The sequence below is a fragment of the Ursus maritimus genome, unplaced genomic scaffold (assembly GCF_017311325.1).
Source record: "Ursus maritimus isolate PB19 unplaced genomic scaffold, ASM1731132v1 scaffold_1, whole genome shotgun sequence".
In the NCBI taxonomy this organism is placed as follows: Eukaryota; Metazoa; Chordata; class Mammalia; order Carnivora; family Ursidae; genus Ursus; species Ursus maritimus.
This window is the reverse complement of record NW_024423343.1, coordinates 44,271,748-44,297,221: the sequence shown is the minus strand read 5'-3', so window position 1 is coordinate 44,297,221 and position 25,474 is coordinate 44,271,748. Positions and strand designations below refer to the sequence as shown.

Genomic DNA, 25,474 nt, shown 5'->3' with positions numbered 1-25,474 from the left:
GCAAGTCAAAGGCATTGGGAGAAAAACAAATCATATTTCTGGACTAGTTTAAATGCAAGGTTTTTTTGTTTTGTTTTGTTTTTGTTTTTGTTTTTTAGGTAAAGGATGAAGATGATTGGAAGACAGAAAGATGTATGTAACTATCTTTTTCCCCAACATCTCCACTCTGATCTTGTAAAAGAGCTTATTTTCCTGACCGTTCAATAGTTACTTTTTTTTTTTCATCAAGTGGTGACTCTCCAATCTAAAATCAGAAGACTCACAAGAGACTGGTCCAATCGATTCTCTTTTCTTGTCATCAGATGATGTCATCTACATTGGGACATCTTTGTGCTTTCTGTAACTGGGCCTGGGAAGCCAGCTAACCACTATCCATCCCTCCAGAAGAGATATATATACCTGGGCATATACACATAATGTGTGAATTAAGTAAATTGGAGTAACACAAATTGAGAGAGAGAGAAAGAGATGAAAGACAGTTTTGAACTGGGTCTTAGAGAAGTGACTTCCATGAACTGCTGTGAGGTGGAGAGAATTTTTTGTGTACAGGCATACATGGAAATGGGCACAGTTGAGTTAATGTGGAAAAAATGAAATAAAGTAACTTCGACTAGAATTGACCAGAATTGAAGAGCCCAGATAGAATATACAGATGATTGAGGGAAGTGTGGATTGATGATCAAGATGTAAAGAAATACTGTGCTTACTGGAAATATCTTGATCCTGCGGACAAGCATGTTTCTCTGGCCAAGATTTATCAAAGACTTAGAGATGGTATTTGTCCCCCTTGCAAATATGACCCAGAAATCACTCTTTAAATCCAGAACTGCATTGAAAAGCTATGTTAATGTGGCTTGGAAATAGTACATATGAACATCTAAATTTACAAATGTTTATGCTAATCTTTATACCAATCCAGATAACGTGAGAACTTCTTCTGGGGCTCTTTTGATATTCCATGTAATAGGTCCTTTCCCTTCCTGTTTATAACGAATCTAAAACATGAACAAGCTTATTTTTTCTCTCGAAAACTCTGTCCTGGCTTTTGAAAGCAACATACAAATTTGAAATCTCACAAGAAACCACACTTTGGCTGGCTAAAGAAATTTGTGAGAAATAGGAACAGCTATTGATAAGTATCTAACTTTTAAGATGCCACTCAAACATAGCTCAGATACTTAGTCTTTTGACATTTGCCTGAAATTGAACTTCTAGGGCCCAGAGTGGGTGGATAAGAAGGGACAAACAGAGGCTTTTCTTTCAGTTAATCTCTTACAGTTCCCTATTTAAATTGAGTTAGGGTGGATTCTGGCAAAATCCCAATATAAAGAACTTCTAGGAAGATAAGATTTGCAATTCGGCCGTGCCCCAAGAAAAGGGCATCAAGCAATTTCTCAAAATCGAGCAGTTGTTAATGCTGTCAGAGGAAACGAAAAATATATACATTTAATTCTTTTATTAAAATGCAAGGCAGGGCATTTTGACATATATTCTGAAGTTACGCAAACATGCATATAAGTAAAATATGTTACAAACTTATACACAAACAGATGCACGCAAACTCCAGATGTGCTATTTTTCTTACTTTGTGGGTTGTGTCTTCTATAAGGGAAAAAGACATATTAATCATTTCTTTTACTGCTAAGGGGATGGGTGCTGCTCTCATATTTCAGAAAGGGGCTGGAAAGTGAGGGAAGCCAAACTTTTTCCTATTTAAGGCCAAAGCAAAGGAACCTCAGTGGCTGAGTTTTATGACGGGCCCGGTGCTGAAGGGCAGGGAACATCTGATGGTGCTACTTTGAACTGCTTTTCTTTTCTCCTTTTTGCACAAAGAGTCTCATGTCTGATATTTAGACATGATGAGCTTTGTGCAAAAGGGGACCTGGTTACTTCTTGCTCTGCTTCATCCCACTGTTATTTTGGCACAACAGCAAGGTGAGTAGGTACTGCTTTCAAGAAACTTCCTGGGGTTTTTGTCTTTACTTCTCCTTACAAATAGCTTCGAAGGGGAAATTAGCCTCCGCAAAGTTAATTTTCTCTGTAAGCTCCCAACTGGGGAACATAGAACTAAGTGCGATGGTGCTTTTTTTTTTTTCTCTCTCTCTCTCTTTTAAACATTTGCTTAGAAAGAATATTGTCATTTTTGTATTTAGAAGTTTTCTGGTTGTTTAAGATAAAGATGTTCTTCTACTAACTTGTTTTCATGTTAGCGGCACTGGAAACTTTTTAAATGGCTTTTAAAAAGTTCCCCTCCCGGACTGTTAACATCTTGGAATGCTTCCCTAGGCAGTCTGGAAGTTATTGGTCTCTTGTAACACTTTTATGCTCTCTTTTGTATGCTGGATTCTTTGTAAGGATAGAATATTGAGCATTGTTTTCTCAATAAGGTAATGCATTTTAAAAACAACATGCATTAAGGGAAATACACGTTATTAGAATTATGGAATACATTTCTATAGAATGGCAACAAGCGAATGTTGTCAGTTTTAAATGGATTCTTTACATGGATTCAAACTGCTAAAAATGTTTCATCGTCCCTGTGTTTCTTCTGTTTTAAGCACTTACATGGTTGATTAATACATATTTCTAATAGTTTATTGTTAAGGGTCTAGTGTTTTCCACATGTTCTACATTTTAACTGCATTTACATTAATGAAGAGAATATTTTAAAAACGTTTTCAACAGGAATGTTTGACTTTTCTGCAAACAAGGTAAAAAGATGCTGGTACTGTTTGACTTCAGAAGGTTGATTTGTTTTGTTTTCTAATAACTGCAAACAATGGTTTTCATGCTCTAATTTCCCCCAACCCACGCTTGTTTCAGGATTTGGTTATGTGAAAATAGTTCTTTTAACTCATATGTTTCTCATAGTCATGAAAATGCCGGATGCATTGGAATACAAACTTTCATAAAAATAAATATTTAAATGTTAAATTTAAAGGTGTTAGAAGAAATCGTTACACATCAGTTTCTATTTGCACGGAATCAAAAATGTTTACATTTAAATAGAGTTTTTGCAAACATGTGTCTGAAAATAGTTATTGTTTTTCATATAAAATCTTTGATGTTCTTGAGTCATATATAAGTGGGGCGGGGGGGACAGGGTGACACCCAATGACATTGCTTCAGTTACAATCAGCCCATGGCCACGAAAGAAAAGAAACACCCATATTGCTTGTTTCTCTTATTTCCTCTCCCCCTTATTCCTCTTTTCCCCTCCTGTCCCCTCCTTCTTATCTCTCCACCTTCTTATCTCTCCACCCCTTTGGCTCTTTTGAAACTCCTCCCCCTTTTCATTCCTTCCCTCATCACCCCCCCTTTCCCAGGCTAGCCCGAGTTTCCTCATCTCTCTTCTTCCTCTTCCTCTGTCACTCTCTCCCTCATCCCCAAGTGTCCTCCCTGTGCCTCCTGAGTCTCCATCTCTTCTCTTTCTTCTTGCCTTCTCCCACTTTCTTTCCCTAGATCTCTCCCCTCTCCCTTCCCATTCTGTCCCTCCCAGAACATGCTACAACTCCCAGTCCTTGGCTAGGGTACCAAATGCCTCCAACCACAGCCTCACCTCAATAAAAACATATACCTTTTTTACAGTTCTTAAGTTCTCCTGATTTTTGGGTGGGGGATGGCGGGAGGGACACAGAGTTGCCAATTATTGGAAAGACTACAAACCTTTAGTGTTTAGTTCAAAAGATTGACAAAATATTTGTTGTTGCCCAGTGGTTACAATCTTTTATTAACGCCATGGCTATTTTTCTTGATCCAACTTTAGAGGGGAAAAAAGTGTTCAATACCTTCATTATTTGTACGTCACATAAGTTCTTTTAATTTTTCTTTGTCTTTAGCGATAGAAAATAATAAATAGTTATGAAATTTTGCTGATACATTTGTGTGCTTTTAAGCTCAAAGGAAGTTGAGAGGGATTTTGTTCAGCCTACTATTTTTTGTTTGTCATGAAAAAAAGTTTCAAGTATTTTAAGACAGTATTTCCTGTGTCCCCTATAAATTGTACAAGGACATTCTGTAGGTGGATTAGCTTTGAGGAGGTTACAGAAGGTGGCTGAATATATAGCACACTGAGAACAGTCAAATAGAGTTCTGGGGTCTGGGTCTCTTATACAAGCCTTGAGAATCCCAGGGAGAAATAGCACAGCCCTAAGGAATATTCATTTCTAGTCTACCCACACGAATTTTCTGGAGCTTTAAACAGGTCCTCACAAAGTATTTGGTCGTTTTACAAATTTCTGAAAGTTCTATTTAATTCATGTATTTTATTCCACCAATGGAGAGATGTGGTCTGTTTTATATTTCCTGTAGTTTATAAACATGCCAAATCTTAAGCACAAAGACTCGCCCCCTAGTGGCTGACAGAGTTACCATTACACGACCAATGCCAACCTAAATGTTACACAGCTGGGTTCCACATTTTAGAATGAGATTTAAAAATATTACATGTGTGAATTTTAAATATTAAACACTACTTACCTAAGGAAATAAGTATATTAGTGATAAAATACTGCCCAACATACACACATACACACAAACACATGGTACGTTGGAAATGAGCTTGAAAGTTATGGTCATTTTCAAAATTCCACAGGTAACTATTCCACATATAACATGTAACTATTCTTTTACTATCTGTCAAGATTTTTTTATGTAGTCCTTATTTGATGTAAGTATTCTAGCCATCACTTATTAGATAGATGGGTAAATAAATAGATCGACATTATCAGTGATACTGCTTCATTAAGGGCAAGGAGATAAACTTTATTTTAATTAAATGTGTTCTAATGTTTTTGCTTATATTTTGCTACCCTGATAATTCCACCATGATAATGAACTGCGAGACCTTAATTGCTTTAGAATTACAAAATAAATGGACTTAAGAGAATCCGTTCCCTATTACAGGTCATGAGAGTCCATTTTCCATTATGCTTAAGGAGACAATTTGAAACCCATCAGTAGCAATCAAGTTTTCTGGTTTGTGTTGCCCCCAGAATTAAACAGACCAAATGAAGAAAATATAGCATAAAATCACTGGAAACAATTGTCCCTTCAAGAGAAGAGAATTTATAATTGCCCATGTATGTCAGTGTCAGTCCCGCATGGATTCAGGGCTTTAGTTGAGATGATACAACCCGGAAGTGACAGCGTTAAGACTAGGGCTGAAATTCTGTTAAATCCTAAGTAATTGGAGAACACAGAACATAGATTAATTCTAGAACATCTGGCTTTTCTTATTTTTGTAACTGTTTGTCATTGAAAGGGAATATTAAAAAATTGTCTGTTGTCCTAGAAAATATATCCGCAAATGCATTTCTCAAAGTGAGAAAGGGTAGATTTTTCTGTTTAACAGTCAACTTTTCTATTCTTTAAACAAGAGAAACAAAAGGTTCAGTTATGATTTAACCAGAAATTATCTTCAGTTCTGTAGTATTATAAATTTTACGTAAATAAAGTGTTTATACAAAATTTTGTGTTCTTCATTCACGATACCTTGCATGTTCTACCACCACAGAGTAGTCAACGTCAGATGATCTAAAGACCTATAGGTAAATAGTTATTCTGATTAAATTCTGGAATCAAACATCCCACTATCATAAGCAGAGAGAGCAAAGCCACTGGAACAATTCTGGGAAAGAAGGAAAGACTGTGATCATGTGCCTTTTAACTAATTCAGATTCCTGGGTTGATGTCTGATCTACAGGCTTATATTAAAAAACCAAGAACTGTGAGTTTTCCAGGAGTAGAGCTGAGACTAACTAAAAGAAAAGCCCCTGTTCCACACCTACAGAGTCACTTGCCAGACCCTGAGTGGGTCACTCAGAGAAGAGTGCCATCTACTGAAACCTCATGGTTTTCATTGTGGATGACTCTTTGGTGCTGAGTTCCAAAGATTTTGTAGCCCGGGCTTTTATTTTGTAACATCAAATGATATCACCGCCTTGAAATCATTAAAGCGGATTGCTTAAGAGTTAAAGGTTTAAAGATGAAAGATGTTATTGCCTTTGCTGGACATGAGGAACATTTGTAAAGTTTCCAGGTCTGCAATAACTTTCTGGAAACGTCTCAGTGGACTGTTTCTTGTAAAACAGTTTTCCCTGGAAAAAAGCTCAGTCCCGTTGTTTAACACACTCAGACAAAAAAAACAAAGAAGAAGAAGAAGGGGAGGAAGGAGGTGTAGTATAAAAAAAATCCAGAGTTTTCAGAGGGGGAAACTTTGCCTGTTTCGTATCAAAATGACAACGGAAAAAATGAGATAGCTACTCTTCCACAAATCATTTGTTAACTGCAGTTTGGGGAGTTACATTAACCACTAGAATGTCTGTGCCTCATGAAAACACAGCAGAAGCGGATTCCTTTCAGATTAACTAATAAAACCCTTGTATTTTCCATGACTGAGGTCAAGCACTGTCATTTAAAATGTAAAATTAATGAACAAAATGAAGAGTTCAAAGAAGAGGGCAAAAATCAGAATGCCCAAAAGATCCAAAAATCAAAGACAAAGGGTCCAGAACCTATTAAAAGTTAAATTCGCTTTGAAAACTTGCATTGAGAAATTCCTGTTTCAGTGAATAGCATTTACTTTTCTGAAACTACGCTTTGCATAGCACTTGGTGTGGAGGATGGCAAACAGGGACTGTGTTTCTCAAGTTAATTAAAATCGGGGAAACACTTTCTGGAACTGCTGCATAGTATGTCCATAGTGTTCAAACTTAGAAGGGAAGCTTCTAAGGAAGTTAGAAGTTCATTAACATGAGTCATTTAGTAACTATAGCTATTAACTCAGTCACCACACTACATAGTTAACGATCGTTGAAAATCAGCATCTTAGTGAGACACCCTAAATATGCTTTTTTGTGTGTTGGATACCAAAGCCTTATGTCTGCTGCTGGGGCACCAGTGTGGCTGTGAGAATCAGGCTTCTCTGGATATAGTAAAATGTATGCCGAATTTCCCAATCACACATGAACCCTGTTGGTGGGCTGGATGTCATTAGGGTGGCCTTGGAGATAGGGCTCTTTTTCATAAGGTCAGGAGAAAATAAACAACAGAACTCAACTCCAGATGCTATCTTCTTGTTTTGAGACTAGAGAGAAAAAATATTCTGTAGGCGACTGTTATCCCTTAAAACAACAACAATCCAAAAAACCCCACTGTCTTTTTAGACTCCGATTTTAAGCTTGCAGGGCTTTAGAAACCCTAATGGGGCAGAGCTTTGAAGTTGGTTTTTTTAACCCTACCCTGCCCTTGAAACTACAGAAAGAAATACAATGCAGTAGTTAAAGAGAGTCAGATTTAGAGCCAGCTTTCCCAGGCTCAAATCATAGGTTTACTCTTCCCATGTAACCTTGGGAAAATTTTTCAATGCCTCTGTATCTCAGATTGCTCATCTGTAAAATGAAGATGATGATGGCTCTCACCCACAAGGAAGATGAAGTAAAATAGGTGTACAAAGCCTTCAGAAGACTGCCTACAATGTAGGAGATAAACTACCAGTTCTGCCTAGTATTACTTTTTCTGCCAGTGCAAAATAAAATTGCTGTAGGCAATGAAAGTAAGTACTTAGTGACTTAGTGATAAGGAAAGTAAGATGTGAAATTTTGGTGATCAGATGTAAAATTTGATGTTTGCCAACTCTCATGAAGCAAGTAGAATATATTTTCTTCAGTATGGCTATAATTTGTCACTAATCAGTTTATAGTATAATGCAATTGCTGCTTGTTAGATATATACACTTTTAATTCTAATTCTCTAATTATTTTTATTTTTCGCAGGACAAAATGTTAATCACCTTAAAGGAAATTTCTAATTGGAGGCATAAAAATCATAGATCTGTAAAGAATAAAACAAGGAAACATCTAGAAATGGTTCACAGAGTTTTTTGGTTTTGGGTTTTTATGGTGGGGACAAGAATAATCAGAATTCACCTTGTCCATGTAAAACAACATTTTGAAATTGAAGTTATCCACCTATATAGGTCTACAGATATTTCCCTGAAGTTCTTTTAGTCAACTCACCTAACGTATTTTAAAATATTCTGATAAATGTAAGCAGCAGAAACATAGTCAATCAAAGTGTATATTTCCAAACAGTGTCATTTAAAAGCAAAACATACTTCAGTTGGAAGCTGTATACACTCTATATACTCACACTTACAAAATATTCAACTTCCTAAAGTAACAGGAAAATAATATTATGATGATTTACATATTACACCTGTTATTTTTAATTTTCAGATTAAAGAACACCTTTTCCCAGAAAAGGATTCAGTAAGAAGAGAAAAAAAAATGAAACCTATCACTCAGGCCAAATTAACAATTTGATTGGCTGCTTTGGGGCATATTATTTGTACTCCAAAGATGGAATTAAGACAAACATAATTTACATTATTTTTTAGTCACAACAATAAAATTCTATCAAATCAGCATAAATTAACAGTTAAAGAATGGAAACAAAAATCAATAAAAAGGAAAGTTATGCATATCTAAAAATATTAGATTATGTTACTTGGTTTTATTGTTCTCTGAAGTTTCAAACCAGAGAGCTAAGAAAGAAAAGAAGCTCAGAGTGGATTATGTCATAGACAGGCTTCATTTTGTTTTATAATTTAGATCCCAGTAAGGAGACGGTTTCGTCTAATGCATTGCTAGTGTGGCCACAAATAGATTTATTTCAGGAGTGTACTTTGTAATAAGGAACAGAAACACCAAGTGACAGGAGAGGTGGGGTTTCAAACTAATTACATATTGGAACAGGGAGACTTTAAGCAATAACAATAAAGGAAGTGAATGGAAAAATCTACTTCTTGTCCAATAGCAAAAAAGAGATTATTTGCCTTTTATTTAACATTTTTGAATTTCTGAATCCCATTTTCTAAACCATTTCTAAACGCTGCAAGTGGCAAACTAGAATGTTATTCCTCTTGAGAACAAAGCACTCTTTTTCTTGACTTTGCCATGATTATCGCACAGATCATATGGCTGTGGTACTAAAACTGAGGGCCAGGAGACATCTGGGGAAGAGGGTTGGCTTCCAGGAGAACATATTGCCAACCATATCTGGTCATGCACAGAGCAAGAGACTAGAGGAAACCGCCTTTCGTCCAAGGTGACTGAGATAGAGCAGCAGAAAACAGTCTCTCAACCACACGTTTCTACAGAAACTGACTTTCAGGAGCGCCAAACTTCTTTTAAATGGATGTGAAATACGTATGTATGGCAGTAAACAGCCTGCATGAATTCTTACTTTGCAAGCATTCCAACTTCCTTCTTTTCTTTAGAACAACATCACTTAAAAAAAATAAAAAGATGTACAATAAAGTGACCTGACCTTTACCCTGAGACCTCTGTGGTTTAAGAGCCATGATACATGTGGTTTCTAATAAAATTTGGACGCGAGAGGCTAAGTAGCAATTTTCATTTATATAACATTGGGTTTCACCCAACTCTAATGAATTCATTGACAATTTAGAAAAGTAAATATTGTGCTCACTGAATACTTTATAGAGCAAATGGAAAACACTGTATTTCTAGTGATGTGGTGATACTTTCAATGAGACATAAACAGAGAGGATGAATATGCAAGGAAAAAATGTATGTTAATTGTAGGGCAGATTAAGAACAAAGAAAAAATATTTAAAATATGAAATACTTGACTCTCCCTTTTAACTGTTTTTATCATTTGTCTTTAGTAAATCATCACTATTCAATAGCTAAGTTTTGTAACATAGGTCTTTGTGTTAAATGTAGAAAGATATTCCCATTCCAGAGACAAAGAGCTGAAGGAATGATTAGTATAAATTAGTACTATATTTTCTTCTCCCCCCCCAGCTTTACCGAAGTATTATTGGCCAATAAAATCGTGTGTATTTAAGGTGTACAACATGATTTGATATACATATACATTGTGAAATGATTACCACAATCAAGTTAACTAATAGTCACCCCGCAGTCACTTTTGGGGGGGGCGGGCGTAAATACTTAGTATCTACTGTCTTAGCAAATCTCTAGTATACGATACAGTGTTATTACCTGTAATCAACGTTCTGTACACAAGTGGTATTTTCAAGAAGGCTGGGGAGCTTGAAGTCCACATTATTAACGGGGAAATCTTGAGCTAAAAATAATCTGTTGGAACACTTCACATAATGTAAATTTAGAGAAAGTCTTAAAATGTTTCATTTTAAGAAGGATGCAAAGCCTGAAGAATGTATTTCATGCCATTTATTAAACTATCTTTCATCTCATTAAAACATTCAGACCTCTTCTGAAAAACAGTGAACTTAGATTCTAAATATAAAAGGTCAGTTCTGCTTAGAGAAAAATGAGTTTGGTGCTTCTCTGCCCTCATATTATTATTGTTCATTACAATGTGAAAAAGATTGGGCTTCTCTCAAGCATATCTTTCATTACACTATTTAAATAGACCTACTTCATTTGCATTAGGTAAGCATTTTGGCATTCAGTTTTTATGCTCACTAAGTAGAAAGGAATGTTCCTCTGAAAGCTTAGATAATATTTCTTTCCAATGTTCTCATATATCTGTTTCAAACATGGAGGAAGAATGAGAATAACTTTTTAAAAATAAACAGATTCTTGCTTTCTTTAAATTGCAGTAAAACAAACAGGCTTTCTTTTACTAGCTGTAGACCACTTTGGGTAATGGTCACACACAGTAAGAAGAGACCTTGAAACTTCCTAAATCGATGGAGGGTATTGCACAAGATCATGAAGGTCCTATCTGTAGACAACAATGGAGAGGACGAATGGAGGCCATGTCAGTCTATAGTTTCTGCAATCACCCCTCTTCTGTGAGCTTTTGCTAAACCAGCTAAACCTCTAAACCCAAAGTGTGTAGCATGAACCTAAATCGTTATTACTTCAGATATGAGAGGATATAGAAATGGGAACTTGTAAAGGTGAGCTTCATGGTCGTATGCAAACTCCAGATGGAAAAATTTCAGGACCTGCTCAAAGGCCCCTTGGCCACAAGGCAGCAAAAAGTATGGTTGTTAAACCACTTGTTTCCTCCCAAGCAGGCCTCTTTCAGCAGACATTTTAAAGATGCTGGCTCTGAGAAAATAAAATTTCACTGTTTCACAAAAATATAAATACTGAACAGTACATCACTTGTTGTTTGCAAAAATTTTTGCAGATGTTTAGAAACTTCTTATTTATTTACTCAATTACTGGCAAGCTATCATAGTAATCCTCAAGAATTAAAGTTGTATTTAACCACAATCCACAGCTAATGCTTTAAGAATGGAGACCAGGTTTTGTTCTGGCAACCCCTAAGCTGACTCACTGTGAATGCCTGCTGAAATTTGAGTACCTTACATATAATTAGGAAAAAAGTTTAAAATTTTGGTTGAAGCGAATTTTTGACCATGTTAAGCCACAAATACACATGGCCATGATTCATATTTTTCCCTATTATTTTTACTTATTCCTTGCCCATATTTATTTTTTAAAAACACTATTTTTAGTGATTTGGAACTCTCTTTATATCCATATGGGCTATACAATATACTATGTCATATCATGTTGACCTACTAATGCCCAGTGGAGATGGCGGTGATATTCAATACATAGAATAAGCTTTGCTAAAGCTTTCCCAGGAATCTGGAAGAGTTTTATGCTGCCAAGAATAGCTGTTTCCCCCTGAATTTCCTAATTAGCTTAATAAAATCCAGAAAGTCTTCAGAGTTAGTGACAAAATCATCATTATAGTTTAATGTTCCTATCTACCATTAAAGCAGAGGATAATAATTGCTAGAAAGGTTTGTTTTCAATTACACAATTTACAAGTAAATGTTTAAATGCTGTGTGATTTCCATTGGTGTTAAATTCTTACTATAATTGAAATTAAAACTCTTATTGGCCTTAAGGAAAATTTACTATGGTCTGCCATTTTGAGGCTAGTAAACAGATTTGGTATTTTAAGCAATCTCTTACCAGTTAGCAAATTATGTAGAAAGAATATGATGTTCTTGGTAATTTAATTTGTGGGTTTTTTTTTTTTTTTTTGCATAAGCATGCTTATAAGAACATACACATTAGTATAATAAAAGGAAGAACTTATTCATTTCAAACTTTCTCCATTTTGGTTATTGGAAAGTCATGACAGCATAACAAAAATGATATTTCAGCAAAACATAAGACAACATCACACCATCTAATTTACTTTCTAGCTGTTGATGGAGGATGCTCCCATCTTGGACAGTCCTACGCGGATAGAGATGTCTGGAAGCCAGAACCTTGCCAAATATGCGTCTGTGACTCAGGATCTGTTCTCTGCGATGACATAATATGTGATGAACAAGAATTAGACTGTCCCAATCCAGAAATCCCATTCGGAGAATGTTGCGCAGTGTGCCCCCAGCCTCCATCAGCTGTGAGTTTAAAGAAAATCTGTACATCTTCAAGATTCATGTTTTAACACATGAATAGTTCCTATGCCATAGGAGCCTGAAAAGAAAAGGAAGTAATGTCTGCCAATTATGTTGGTATTACAAGTAAAACTTGGATATACTGGTTTAAAAGTAAGGATTAGATGTAATTTGGGATAAGAAATAAATATGCAAATTGGGACATACTTCATGGGAAAGTTGTTCTTATGTCTTATTTAATCTGTATCTTTTCCATTTATTAGCCTCCTCGCCCTCCTAATGGTCATGGACCTCAGGGCCCTAAGGGAGATCCAGTAAGTAAACATTCTTCAGTGGAATGAAATGAGTTCTTTAAGTAGTCTGCTTTTTTTTTTTTCGCTTCTTCTAATAATGTTTTCATATTTGAGCCTTCATCATTCAGACATTTCCTTGACTACCACATATTTAATGACACAAAAAAACTCAAACTGAGAATCCATAATTGTACATGTGAATGTTTAAATTCCCCCAACTTTATATGATGTCTTCATCCCCATTATCAGTTTGAGAAAGAAAATATAAGTCAATCTACAAAGAAATAAATCATGCTGAAATTAGTCACATGATTTAGATAAAAATGTATGTATCCTCAAGAAAATTTATCACTTATATCTATTCGTCATATTATAAAGCAGAGAAGCTACAATTTGATCATAATTTTGAATTACTAGGCCTTTTCACTGTCTCATGAGTTTTTATCTCTGATTCTTTTAGGGCCCCCCTGGTATTCCTGGGAGAAATGGTGATCCTGGTATTCCAGGACAACCAGGTTCCCCTGGTTCTCCTGGCCCCCCTGGAATCTGTGAATCATGCCCTACTGGTCCTCAGGTAATAAATTCCAGGACAAAAAGATCCCCTCCCCTTAAAATTACTACCTACTTCATTTTATTTTCTTTAGCCTATATGACATCTCACTTTTGTGGATTCCTTTTATCTATTCTCTGATTTTATGTATTTAACAAATCCTTCTTTAGTGCTCATAAGTTCTGGACACTATTTTAAGTGTCATAAATTTTACTTTTCCTTATAATGCCAATGCTATTGCTGTTGTATCTTGGCAACATTTCCCAACTTCTCAGCAGGCGTAGAGTCCATCACTATGTTTGAGAAATGAGCCATCAACTCCCAACAGAATTAACCTGGAGTATTTAGGAACTACGGCAACTGTCCCTTATTCTACTTATAACCCCAATGGTAGAGCCTCTGAAAGTTTGGGCAAAAAGCAGTTGAAGAGCTGTGAATACTCCTTATCAACTTCAAGTCCGCAGGATTATTCAAGCCTACGCAACTACTCTTGCCAGCCCTTCAGAGCACATCCTGCTCCTCCTAAGACGTGTGGCAGCCAACTAACTCTGCGTGTAAAACAACTAACCAAATAGTGAGACAAAATTTCTGCTGCATGGGGTTAGGAGAAATTAGAAGCCACATATCTACAAATCACTCTGAGTTTTAAAAAACGCTCTTCAAAAATCAATTCAACAGAAAGCAAAGCATGCCATCTAACTTATTCTTATCCTGGTACCAAACATAACCCACTTATAGGCCTCGAATTCAACGCAAAATAATCTCCAAAGAAATCCAGGAAGCATATGAGCTTTTCTATTATTCTTGTGCTTTTTTTCTATGGGGATGACTATTTGGAGGGTAAATTTGTTTGGCATATTAGCCAGAAGCCAGGGGATACAAATTTTACTTGCATCATTAAATGTTGGTAAAGTAATTTGAATTCTTTTTTTTTTTCTGCTCAAAATGAGAAGATCAGATTATAAGATTTTCAAGCTCTTTCAGCTTCAAACAGTCCATGACCTTATGTTTCTAAAGCTATGGGTATCACTTAGAAATAATATTTTGAGTAAGATCATATAGGGACAACTGATTTGGGATTAACATTGCATAGGGTTAGTTGAAAGATGTGTGTATTACATAAGCAAGTATTTCTGTAGGGTATGTACTACCTGAAGCTACAGGGAGACGGGATAAGCAAGACGAGGAAATAATACATACCACAACCTCTGGCATGCAGAAGCTTTCTATCAGTGAATAGTAGATGTTGCATGCACCTCTTCTAAATGCTTTTGGAAAAAACTATGACATATATATCAAAATGATCATATCTATTTGGTCTCTTTGCTACAGAACTATTCTCCCCAGTTTGAGTCATATGATGTCAAGGCTGGAGTAGGAGGAGGAGGAATCGCAGGCTATCCCGGGCCAGCTGTATGTACAAGAGTTTCTCAGCATTTTAGAGCATGATTTAGCTTCCAATTTGTTAATTCTTGAATGGGTGTTTTCCTAGTAATATGGTATTATTACATACTTGAACAAAATTGTTTATTATCCATTAAGGCTGGGAAAGCAAATGGTAGGATTATCCTGATCCTTCTTATCCTAACTCATTTTTTCCTCACTGCCTCTCATTTCACACCTGTTTTGCTACTCCTTCCTTCTTTATATAACCGCCCATACCAGGAGCCCACCTGCCTTCGTGCTTAGGTCTCACACCCATATACTCCCTAATTTTAACCAAATTTTGTTATTTTTCACTTCCATTTTTCATTGCTCAGAGTCTTCTTTTTATGTGTTTTCATCAATTAAGTGCTACCTTTTAGATGACCATCCGAGTGATGAATGTCCGACATTACAATCTGTCCCACCTCAAACCCTGAAATCGAATACAAAATTTCCAGAATTTATTGAGTCTTTAAGTTTTCCTATTACAAGTGACAGCTATTCACACTGTACCCAAAACGTTTCCCTTAACGTAAGTGACCTAGAGTTTTGATAGAAGAAAATAGAAAAAAATCACTGAAACCTGGGCACCTGGGCATGACGCATGGTGTCCCACATAAATGACCGTAATGGTAGACCAGGCTCTCGGGAGAAGCAATGTGGGGACGATTATCACTTCACTGCCAGTGACAGGTATGTAAATGTAAAGGAAACATGATGATGCTGGATTCTCAGGTATTATGGAAGATTGCCACCCAGGTCTTTGGACACTGTATTTGTGACTTCCAAAACTAGAGAGGACAAAATTTTAGCTGATAGATCCAAACGACCAGTTAAAGCAAGACCCTTAAAATTTATGTAAATTGTAAAAAGAGAATTTTACAAATCTCTAAAGTATGGGGGGATGTGATTTTTTTTTTTTCCTTTTAAAGCCAGAAGGAGATTTATATTAACAATGTAATTATCTGGTCTTAGCTAGATTCAAATTATGAATCTTATTTTTCAATTCTATACACAGTTTTTACTAAAAAAACAAAAACTAAAAAACAAAACAAAACAAAAACCCACTACTTAATATTCCAGAAGAGAGGTTACAAGGGAACATTTAATTAAAACTGTGGTTTTATAAATTTATGAGTATTTAGAAACAGCATGCTATAAAATGGAAGATTTTCTAGTGTAACCTGTATTTCTGAGCAATGATAAATCAGTTGATTCAAATTGTAATGAATCATCCTCCCACGTATACTGATTCTCATATGCACATCTAAATCTTCATGGTAACATAACTCAGTGACATAATTAAGAACTTCTGGGTTGATTTACATCATTGTTTTTAGAACTGGGATTAACAGTATGCAGATATTTTTCCACAGGAGGTTGGCTGGCAGACAAAAAATGCTTCTTCACCAGGACCAGTATCATCCTAATATTGCAGGGACTTTCATAGCATTTTGCATGGATTTTTCCAGATTTTGAATCTCTTTTTTTGGGGGGTTCAGGCTAAGATTTTATAGCATTTACCAATAATTTGTATTGATTCTGTGGGAATTCCATTTAGAGTGATGTTTTCGTAGTGAGATCTTTATTGTATATCTAATAAAATTAATCATATCTGTGAATAGTTACCATATAACGAGGCATGCTGTTCTCATTTTTTTAACATCAGTATCATTTCTGAATGATTCAGGCATCATTTGATGCCTGAAAAAAGTGTATTTCAGGTGGATTTGTTTTGTATTTATCCTTCACATTTACATTCCAGGGTCCCCCTGGCCCTCCCGGTCCCCCTGGTACATCCGGTCATCCTGGCTCCCCGGTAAGTGTAGCCATTGGTGGTGCTTTCTTTTTCATGCATTTTATATAAATCTAGTTAACACAGATCTTGCTATAATTAAGCCATTCCAGCATGCATAATCCCAATTAAGGAGAGAAATCACACCCAAGAAACTATCATTCCTTCAAAGATGGAATTTCCTATTTAATTCCTTTCCACAAGCAACTATTCATAATTAAAACCTTGGTAAAATTAAACTATAGGCTTAATTTGCATGTGACATGGCTTCAAGTTCAAAACAATTCAATTTCAATGAAATGAAGTGGATAGAATGGAATGAATTTGCTTTATTCTGATCTGAAAATTTTTGGCTTCCATGTTTATAAATTGGAATAAGAATCACTGATTGCATTCACAAATCCTGATTTCATACTGTCTTCAAGAGGTAAATGCCTAATGTGAATATTACATTACTTTTAAAATATTTGCACATTATTCTACCCACTAGGGTTCTCCAGGATACCAAGGTCCCCCCGGTGAACCTGGGCAAGCTGGTCCTGCAGTAAGTAACAATTATACTTGTATTTAATAAATTGACAATTCCATGTAGAAACCACCTTCATTTTCTAAAACATCATCATAGGTCCTATAATGTGTAAATTAAATTTATGCTCAAATTTATCTTTTGGACTCTTTAGTGGTTTAGATTTTCTAGAAACCCTTGCTATTGACTCTAGGAATTCCTTGGCTAATTAGCCACCATCATAGTTCACCTCCTAGTGTGGATACAAATCCTCTTTCTCTTAAATATAGATTTAATTTTCCTGTAGTCACTCAGTTCACCTTCATATCTACTCTTCTGACATGCAATTTTTAAAACTTAACTCAATAGAAATATGCATAATCTACCAGAGTCCTCCTTAAAAACATGCTGTACAAACAAGCAAGTGAGGTGAAGTTAGTTCAATTTAATATTTCAAACTATTTGGAAATACCTATATATTAAAAAATTCAGTATCTCACAGAATGTAAAAGTGACTATGGGTTTATAAATACATGTGATATAAAATACAGACACATGGTATTTTTAATTCTTTTTAAAAAATAAGTTCATTAAACAGTGAAAACTGGATATACTGCAGGCATAATACTAACTCAGTGTGTCATTTCGTCATGAAAAATATTGAAAGTATTTTCTAAAAGGAGGTTCCTTTCAGGAAAACACATAGTATGTAACAATAAATTGTTGTAAGAGAAAAACCTATACATACATTTGTTTTTTATTTTCTTATTTTCAGGGCCCTCCAGGACCCCCTGGTGCTATAGGTCCATCTGGTCCTGCCGGAAAAGATGTAAGCCTTTAAAGATTGAATGGGGATATGGCAAAATTCAACATACCGTATGCTAGGCTCACAGAGAAACCTTGCTCAAAAAATTTTGCTATCCTAATGACATTTTAGCTCATATTAACTTTTAATGTATAGTGTTTGTATAGCTGTATATACCATTTTTTGAATTCCAAACTAACAGAATTCCTAAATGTGCTTCTTCACTGGCAAGAAGGTACATCAGGTGGATAGATCCCTTAACTGGAGGAGAAACAAGTATCTTCTTTCTTCCTCTTGTAATGAAAAGATTGATATCAATACTTCATGAACTTGAAAACTTAAAAACGCCTTTAATATTGTGTCCCTCTTCCTTTCCCATTCGATTTCCAATGGCAAATTCTTCTCAGTGGATTGAGAAAGCGTCCTAATATTTCAGTGCAGAGTGATGCCTGCGTTGTTCCTAAGTTCATATTGAGACGGGAGAAGTCCTCCCCATTCCTTCCACTAGGAAAGCTGTTCTAACAGCTATATGTTTAGCCTAACCACTTTCATGAGTTGTTGACGAGAAAAATGCAAAATAATTGGTTTGCAACTAGCCACAATGTGTTTTCTCTTACACAACCACCTATGCGTTTTTTATTTCTCCACATAGGGGGAATCAGGAAGACCCGGACGACCCGGAGAGCGAGGGTTGCCTGGACCTCCAGTAAGTCTTCGGTATCCAGTGAATTACTTGGAGTAATTACGGTGATCTTAGCTAGAAAATTATTCTATAATTAAATTGAATTAAACTTAAAGATGAAAGACATTTTACTACTGGATTGTGATTCTATTTGAAAATTCATTAATATCTGTTCTATTCCTTATTTTTAGGGTATGAAAGGTCCAGCTGGCATGCCTGGATTCCCTGGTATGAAAGGACACAGAGTAAGTACAGTTTCTAAATTAACTCTAAGCTATTTCGTTTAGCTATGTTTACTTGCCTAACCAATTTTATTGGGCAATTGGAGTATGTGCCAAAAATGGTTGATTTTGACAACTAGTTAATTTGAATTTTTAAGAGTCTATCAACTTTGTTGACCAAACCAACTAGTTATTTTACAGATAGTAATTAGACTGATTTTAAATGTGTGAAAGGCTTGGGAAAGGATTATTTAATTTTCTTACCACCATTGTCAGAAGGAAATGAAAATATGTTTTGAGAGCTATGCATTATTCATTGACTTAGCTGATGTGATTTGCAATTGAATCAACAACTTTATTCTATGCAAAACATTAGGTAGATTTAACCAACTGACCCCCAAATTTGTCAACTTAATAGAAATAAAATCTGTGGAGCTGATATTTTCTATAGCGAAGGCAACTTTCTAATTGAACTAGATTGTACTTGCTAATTCAGATTTTGTACTATAAAATCAATGTCAAATGTCTTCAGTCCATTTAAAAGAGTTTTCAATTATTCACATCAAGTTGAAAATAGTGCTATGTGGTAAAAACTAGTTATTGAGAATACAATGTAAAGTTTTCAACCATTCTAGATTGTTAATAGATCTTTAATATTTTTACTACTTTTATACATTTCTTAGGGCTTTGATGGACGAAATGGAGAAAAGGGTGATACAGGCGCTCCTGGATTAAAGGTAAATCAAAATAAAATTATATTTTCATAAGTAAATTCATTTAAATGTTACAGCTATATTTAAGATTAATATTTTAGGGTTAACTTTTTCTGAAATTTACCTGAATTTTGCATTTTAGGAGCTAAATAACAGTGACTAATTCAGGTGTTCTATTGAAGCTTCCATGAAAGCTGATAACTTGAACTGTCTAGATTAGAAATGATTGTGCATCCCTGAGTAACTCATTGATTACTTCTGTTTCATCCCCAAGTTTTTAAAAAGCAAAAATTGAGAAATATGGTAAATACAATGGTACCAAATATTTGATATTGCTAAAACATATCTTTTTCTTAGGTTCTATAATATTCTTCATAATGTGCTGCATTTAAAAACTATACATTCCTCTCTGTTTCACAAAATGGTAACATATTTTACATGTGTCTAGGGTGAAAATGGCCTCCCAGGTGAAAATGGAGCCCCGGGACCCATGGTAATTAAATTTCCTATGTAATTTTCAGTTTTAGTTTATTAACCCCCATCTAACTCAAAACTTGTTTTGCTCCTTCCCCAACTGTTCTTACACATGGTAAGGTTAAAGTAAGACCATTCTTTCGACTGTGTTCTGTAGGGTCCCAGAGGAGCTCCTGGTGAGAGAGGACGGCCAGGACTTCCAGGAGCCGCGGTGAGTCTTGCTACCAATACTGCACAGTTCCAGCCAGAATCACAGATAAGGGTCTCAGCCAGGTTCACAGGCTGTGGCAATCTTCAGGAAAATCGTTCCCATGAAATAGCATTTAACGATGCCTCCATAAAATTGTAGCTATAGTTGCAGGGAAACAAATATGGGTTTTATAGTTATTATCTCTTTTGAAAAAATTTTTAAGTGTTAACTTTGCAAAAGTTACTAGAACCATTAATTCACATTCAGTTCTGTTAAACGTAGAACCAGTTCTACATCAGATCATTGCTGTATACACTGGAATTTTAACAATTTGACTCTAAAAATATATTCTTAGTAAGCAGATTTTAATACGCTAGAGGAAAAGTCAACCCATTGGAGTCAGAATTCTAGTCAGGGGGCGCCTGGGTGGCTCGGTTGGTTAAGTGCCTGCCTTTGGCTCAGATCATGATCCCAGGGTCCTGGGACTGAGTTCTGCATCTGGCTCCTTGCTCAGCAGGGAACCTGATTTTCCCTCTCCCTTTGCCCCTCTCCCTTGCTTGTGGGTTTTTTTTTTCCCTCTCTCTCAAAAAATAAATAAATAAATAAATAAATAAATAAATAAAATCTTTAAAAGAAAAAGAATTTTATTCAGAACATTACTCGTAAATTGGCTTTTCAAAATTAAGAAGATATTTGAGACAAACTTCTCTTTTTAGGGGGCTCGAGGTAATGATGGTGCTCGCGGAAGTGATGGACAACCAGTGAGTAATTTTTCTCTTTTTTTTTTCTTTTTTTCTTTTCTTTTATTTTTTTTTTAATTTTTATTTTGTTATATTAGTCACCATACAGTACATCCCCAGGAGTAACTTTTTTCTAAGCCTGAGGTGCTTCAGAGTAATGAGAGATTAGGCGGTATGGAATGTTGGAATAATATGGATTATAGGCCTAAAACTCAACATTGTCCATAAGCATTTCATTCAAACTGATTCTAAGTCCATAAACAAAATCTAGAAACAATCTAGAAACACTAAATCCATAAGTGCAATTCTGATACTCCTCATTATACTTGGCCAATTACTAACATCTGTATAGTGTTCACTATGTCAGTTAATAACCAGTACTTGACATGGCAATTAAAAGGGCTCTGCAAAATAGATAATAATGTTACCTCTATTTTATAAACAAAAGTATGAGAGCCTAAGGCTATGTAAGTTGCACAAAGTCACAGGATTTGTGGCAGAAGGCAGGGGGATGCTACTTTTCTAACTTTAGATTTTACTTTCTTGTTATTTTGCCACATCGTTTCTCTGCATAATATTCATTCATGGATGAGAAATACTATTTTATCTGCATAATTGTCTTCTGTGTTGTGTAGGTGCTAAATTATTATTTACTAATTAGTGTTATGTTAGCTTCTGTTTACTTGAATAAGAGCTCTTGAAATTGTCTTTAATTTTTTTCAGGGCCCCCCTGGGCCCCCTGGAACTGCAGGATTCCCTGGTTCCCCTGGTGCTAAGGTAAACATGCATTTCTATAGAAGAATACAAAATAGATCTTGGGACAACAGAAAATCCTGGATTGTTTCTTGAATATATATATATATATGTGTGTGTGTATATATATATATATTTTTTAACCCATCAAGTAGATTTTTCTTACCTATTTGATCTTGAAAGCCCTATTTTTGATTCCAGAAGGGGTTATCCCTGGCATTCAACTATTCCGATATCTCTTTCTCTTCACCCAGTCTCTCTCTGAAAAGCAGATCCCATAATCCCACACATAGTTAGCATTTTTCTCCGCCTTTGTGATTCATGATTCTTTGCTTGTGATAGAGCATATCGTCATACTACTCCAGCCTTTGGGAGATGGGTTTAAACTGGCTTAGTGATTAGAAATGGCGAGAGACACTGACTACTCAGGGTTTTCCACCTTAGGGTGAAGTTGGACCTGCGGGATCTCCCGGTTCAAGCGGCTCCCCGGGACAAAGAGGAGAACCTGGACCTCAGGGCCATGCTGGTGCTCCAGGTCCTCCTGTAAGTAACAAATACGGCCTTTGAGGGGTGTTGCTATACTTCTTTCATGAAAGCATATGTTTTTAATGTTGCTATCAACTAAGAAAAAATTTTTTTTTAAATCGTTTCTCGGTGCCCTGAAATGACTCTACTGTGATAAATACTGATTTGATTAGTACTAAAATTTGTAGGTTTTGAGGTTTACCCTCTTTTAGAACTCATAAATTTTAAGTTTGTTTGACAAAGTGAAGTAGAGGATTGATAGTTCTCTGATACTTCAAAGAATGTACCCCAACTGATCACCCATCACAAAAATTCAGAAACAGGATTAAACACCTCTTCTATTTATTATTTAATAATTTAGAGAAAATGCATATTATTATCTTTAATTTATTCAAATAATGGTAATTATTTTGCCTACATTTTATGTGTTGTTCTGTAGTTGGAGGAATCACCGAATCTCTATAAAACCCAACACCCATCAATAAATTTACTTTGCAAATGTGTATTCACTAGTTTCATTATTTTTAATACGTTCTTTTCCCCTCTAGGGCCCTCCTGGGAGCAATGGTAGTCCTGGTGGCAAAGGTGAAATGGTAAGATGTCCTCACCCCCACCCTCATTTTATCCACACACATTAATTGGCTTCCCTTGCATTTTGCATGACAATCCATTTGTGATGTCTAAGTTAGCTCTTCAGAAAAGAAAGTCCAAGTTTGACTGATGGTAGTGTTCTTGGGCTATTTTTAGGGTCCTGCTGGCATTCCTGGAGCTCCTGGACTGATGGGAGCCCGGGGTCCTCCTGGACCATCTGGTACCAACGGTGCCCCTGGACAGCGAGGTGCTGCAGTAAGTTGCCTATTTCTTCCTCAGTTGCCTGAAGGGTGTGGCTCAATTCCCACAACAGAAATATAAATAGCAGACTTTTTGTCCTTGTTCAGGTGGTTTTATGTTGGTTTCACGCTGGTTTTACCATTGGATCAGCAGTTGCTGCTGCTGATTTTTAGTTGGTACTCCCTGTGTTTAAACCAAGATTTTGTTTCCTTTAGGGTGAACCTGGTAAAAATGGTGCCAAAGGAGAGCCAGGGCCACGTGGTGAACGTGTAAGTGTTACCCCAACAGAATGGGTGATTTCTTCCTTCACTGAAAATCTTGCACTCAAAGTTATCCCTTTATTGGCATCCTCTCTAGGGCGAAGCTGGTTCTCCAGGGATTCCAGGACCTAAAGGTGAAGACGGCAAAGATGGTTCGCCTGGAGAACCTGGAGCAAATGGACTTCCAGGAGCTGCGGGAGAACGGGTACGTTTCCCACAGACATCTCCAAGGAGAGCTGCGTCACTTTCACCCACACAGAACCTGACCTTCAGGGCGAGGAAGCCGTGCTTCTTCTTAAGCTGAGTACTGAATCCCAAATACTGTTTTTGAAGCACTGTATAACATGAGAACATCTCTATTGCTACTCAGAAATTATGAAAATGTTCCCATGCTTTGGGTTGAAACATTTGCCTTTCGCTACTTCCAGGGTGCGCCTGGATTCCGAGGGCCTGCAGGAGCAAACGGCCTTCCAGGAGAAAAGGTAGGTAACTTTAATTTCTATTTTTGTAAATGCTGGTAGTACAAATAATTATATTCTTCTATACAGTCTCCCATGAAAGAAAACCTAAATATCTGAAAGAAATATATTGGAGTTTAAAAATCGTCATAATTCCCAGTATACGACAATGATTCCAGCCCCTGCTCAGCCCTTCTCCTAGCTTTGTAACTAAAGCAAGTCACTTAACTTCTATGAGAATTCTTTAACTTATCTGTCAATTGAAAATTATTTATTTCAGCATCATTGTAAGAATTAAGTCTAAGAAATGGCCGAAAGTTCCTTGAAAACTCTAAAATACTATACAAATACGGTTTTATATCATCAGAGATATTTGACTTGAGATGCACGGAAACATATTGTGATACCCGCTGAATACTGCTGGCATGTGATGTTCATCAAAGTTGCCTCAAAATCCTCCCAATCTGATAATCCAAGCTAATAGATAACAGTTACTCTGCGGCACGTCCGCAGCACACCAACTCTCTGAGAGACAAAAGGAAGTTTTCTAGTTGAAACCTAAACGTGATCCACGTCTAGGTCAATGAAGCTTCTTCTACATGTTTGTTGACTTATTTCACCTTGTAGGGTCCCGCTGGGGAGCGTGGTGGTCCCGGCCCCGCAGGGCCCAGAGGAGCTCCTGGAGAACCTGGCAGAGATGGTGTCCCTGGAGGTCCAGGAATGAGGGTACCAAGAAACACTTGTTTGATTGACACTGCCATTTAGTTAGAAGAAAGGGAAGTACAGGAGAATCAAAGACAACTTAAAGCAGACGATACTTTTGTAGCCTCAAAACAAAACAAAATACTCTTAAGATAATTTAAGGTTAGACTTGATTGAAGAAAAACAGAACGCTTGACTGAGACATAGACAGGAAAATGTATGCAAATAGAAGGCTACAAATGAAAACGCAAAATTTTACAGACACATAGATATATTTAATTATCATTTTTAAATCATCTGACTGACTGACTTCTTCAACCTAGGGTATGCCCGGAAGCCCAGGAGGACCAGGCAGCGATGGGAAACCAGGGCCTCCCGTATGTACATTTTGAACATTTCATTTTATAAGCCCAGTGAATAATGGAATGCACAGTTTGGCCTAACATTGATGAATATTGTAGAGCGTTGATATAAATAATGCATATTTTGATGAGATCTTTATCAACCTCTGTTCATGTAATTGTTTTTCTCATTAGGGAAGTCAAGGAGAAAGTGGTCGACCAGGTCCTCCAGGCCCATCTGGTCCCCGAGGTCAGCCTGGTGTCATGGGTTTCCCTGGACCCAAAGGGAATGATGTGAGTTCCTTCCTTAAATTCTTCAATAAATATTTGACAGAAGGCTTTTCCTTTCCATATGGGAATTCAGAGATCGCCAAAATTTGATCTGTACTTCAAAGCACAGTAGAATATATATGAAAATCAAAATACCATGTGAGACAGGAAGTTGTTTCTTGAGGGTTTTTTTGGGGGGTGGTTGTAGAGTTCTGGGGAAAGAGTGGCAAAGTGTATGGAAATCTAGTTCTAGAAAGTCATTTTTGGTTGTGGATGCATGTGTGTGGAAAAGACAAATCAAAACTATCAGAGAATAAGACACTGAATGATTTCCTTTCGAGAATTAATAAATACTGGCCACTTCTTTAGGGTGCGCCTGGCAAGAATGGAGAACGAGGTGGCCCTGGAGGTCCTGGCCCTCAGGTATGTAGCTTTCGTTAACTTATTTCCAGCTTTCTAGAGATGCATTCACTTCCACCCTATGGCTTCTGTCTATCATCTCCATTATCTCTGCTTCCCTAACGGCTTGCATTTTTTTTTTTTTTTTTTTTTT

The 25,474-nt window shown here is 36.4% G+C and overlaps 1 protein-coding gene across 1 annotated transcript in view; it reads left to right on the top strand.

The window, feature by feature from the left end:
* The first annotated feature begins 1,786 nt into the window (after positions 1-1,786).
* Positions 1,787-25,474, top strand: part of COL3A1 (collagen type III alpha 1 chain) — a 41,101-nt gene continuing 17,413 nt past the window's right edge. Inside the window, exons 1-25 of the mRNA XM_040643007.1 lie at positions 1,787-1,935; positions 12,191-12,393; positions 12,652-12,702; positions 13,142-13,255; positions 14,564-14,644; positions 16,422-16,475; positions 16,942-16,995; positions 17,732-17,785; positions 18,414-18,467; positions 18,635-18,688; positions 19,348-19,401; positions 19,826-19,870; positions 20,009-20,062; positions 20,758-20,802; positions 21,505-21,558; positions 21,979-22,077; positions 22,608-22,652; positions 22,807-22,905; positions 23,106-23,159; positions 23,248-23,355; positions 23,579-23,632; positions 24,236-24,334; positions 24,634-24,687; positions 24,847-24,945; positions 25,291-25,344. Coding sequence (XP_040498941.1) covers positions 1,857-1,935; positions 12,191-12,393; positions 12,652-12,702; positions 13,142-13,255; positions 14,564-14,644; positions 16,422-16,475; positions 16,942-16,995; positions 17,732-17,785; positions 18,414-18,467; positions 18,635-18,688; positions 19,348-19,401; positions 19,826-19,870; positions 20,009-20,062; positions 20,758-20,802; positions 21,505-21,558; positions 21,979-22,077; positions 22,608-22,652; positions 22,807-22,905; positions 23,106-23,159; positions 23,248-23,355; positions 23,579-23,632; positions 24,236-24,334; positions 24,634-24,687; positions 24,847-24,945; positions 25,291-25,344 — 1,815 coding nt within the window. The 5' untranslated portion in view covers positions 1,787-1,856. The remainder of the gene's footprint in view (positions 1,936-12,190; positions 12,394-12,651; positions 12,703-13,141; positions 13,256-14,563; positions 14,645-16,421; positions 16,476-16,941; positions 16,996-17,731; positions 17,786-18,413; positions 18,468-18,634; positions 18,689-19,347; positions 19,402-19,825; positions 19,871-20,008; positions 20,063-20,757; positions 20,803-21,504; positions 21,559-21,978; positions 22,078-22,607; positions 22,653-22,806; positions 22,906-23,105; positions 23,160-23,247; positions 23,356-23,578; positions 23,633-24,235; positions 24,335-24,633; positions 24,688-24,846; positions 24,946-25,290; positions 25,345-25,474) is intronic.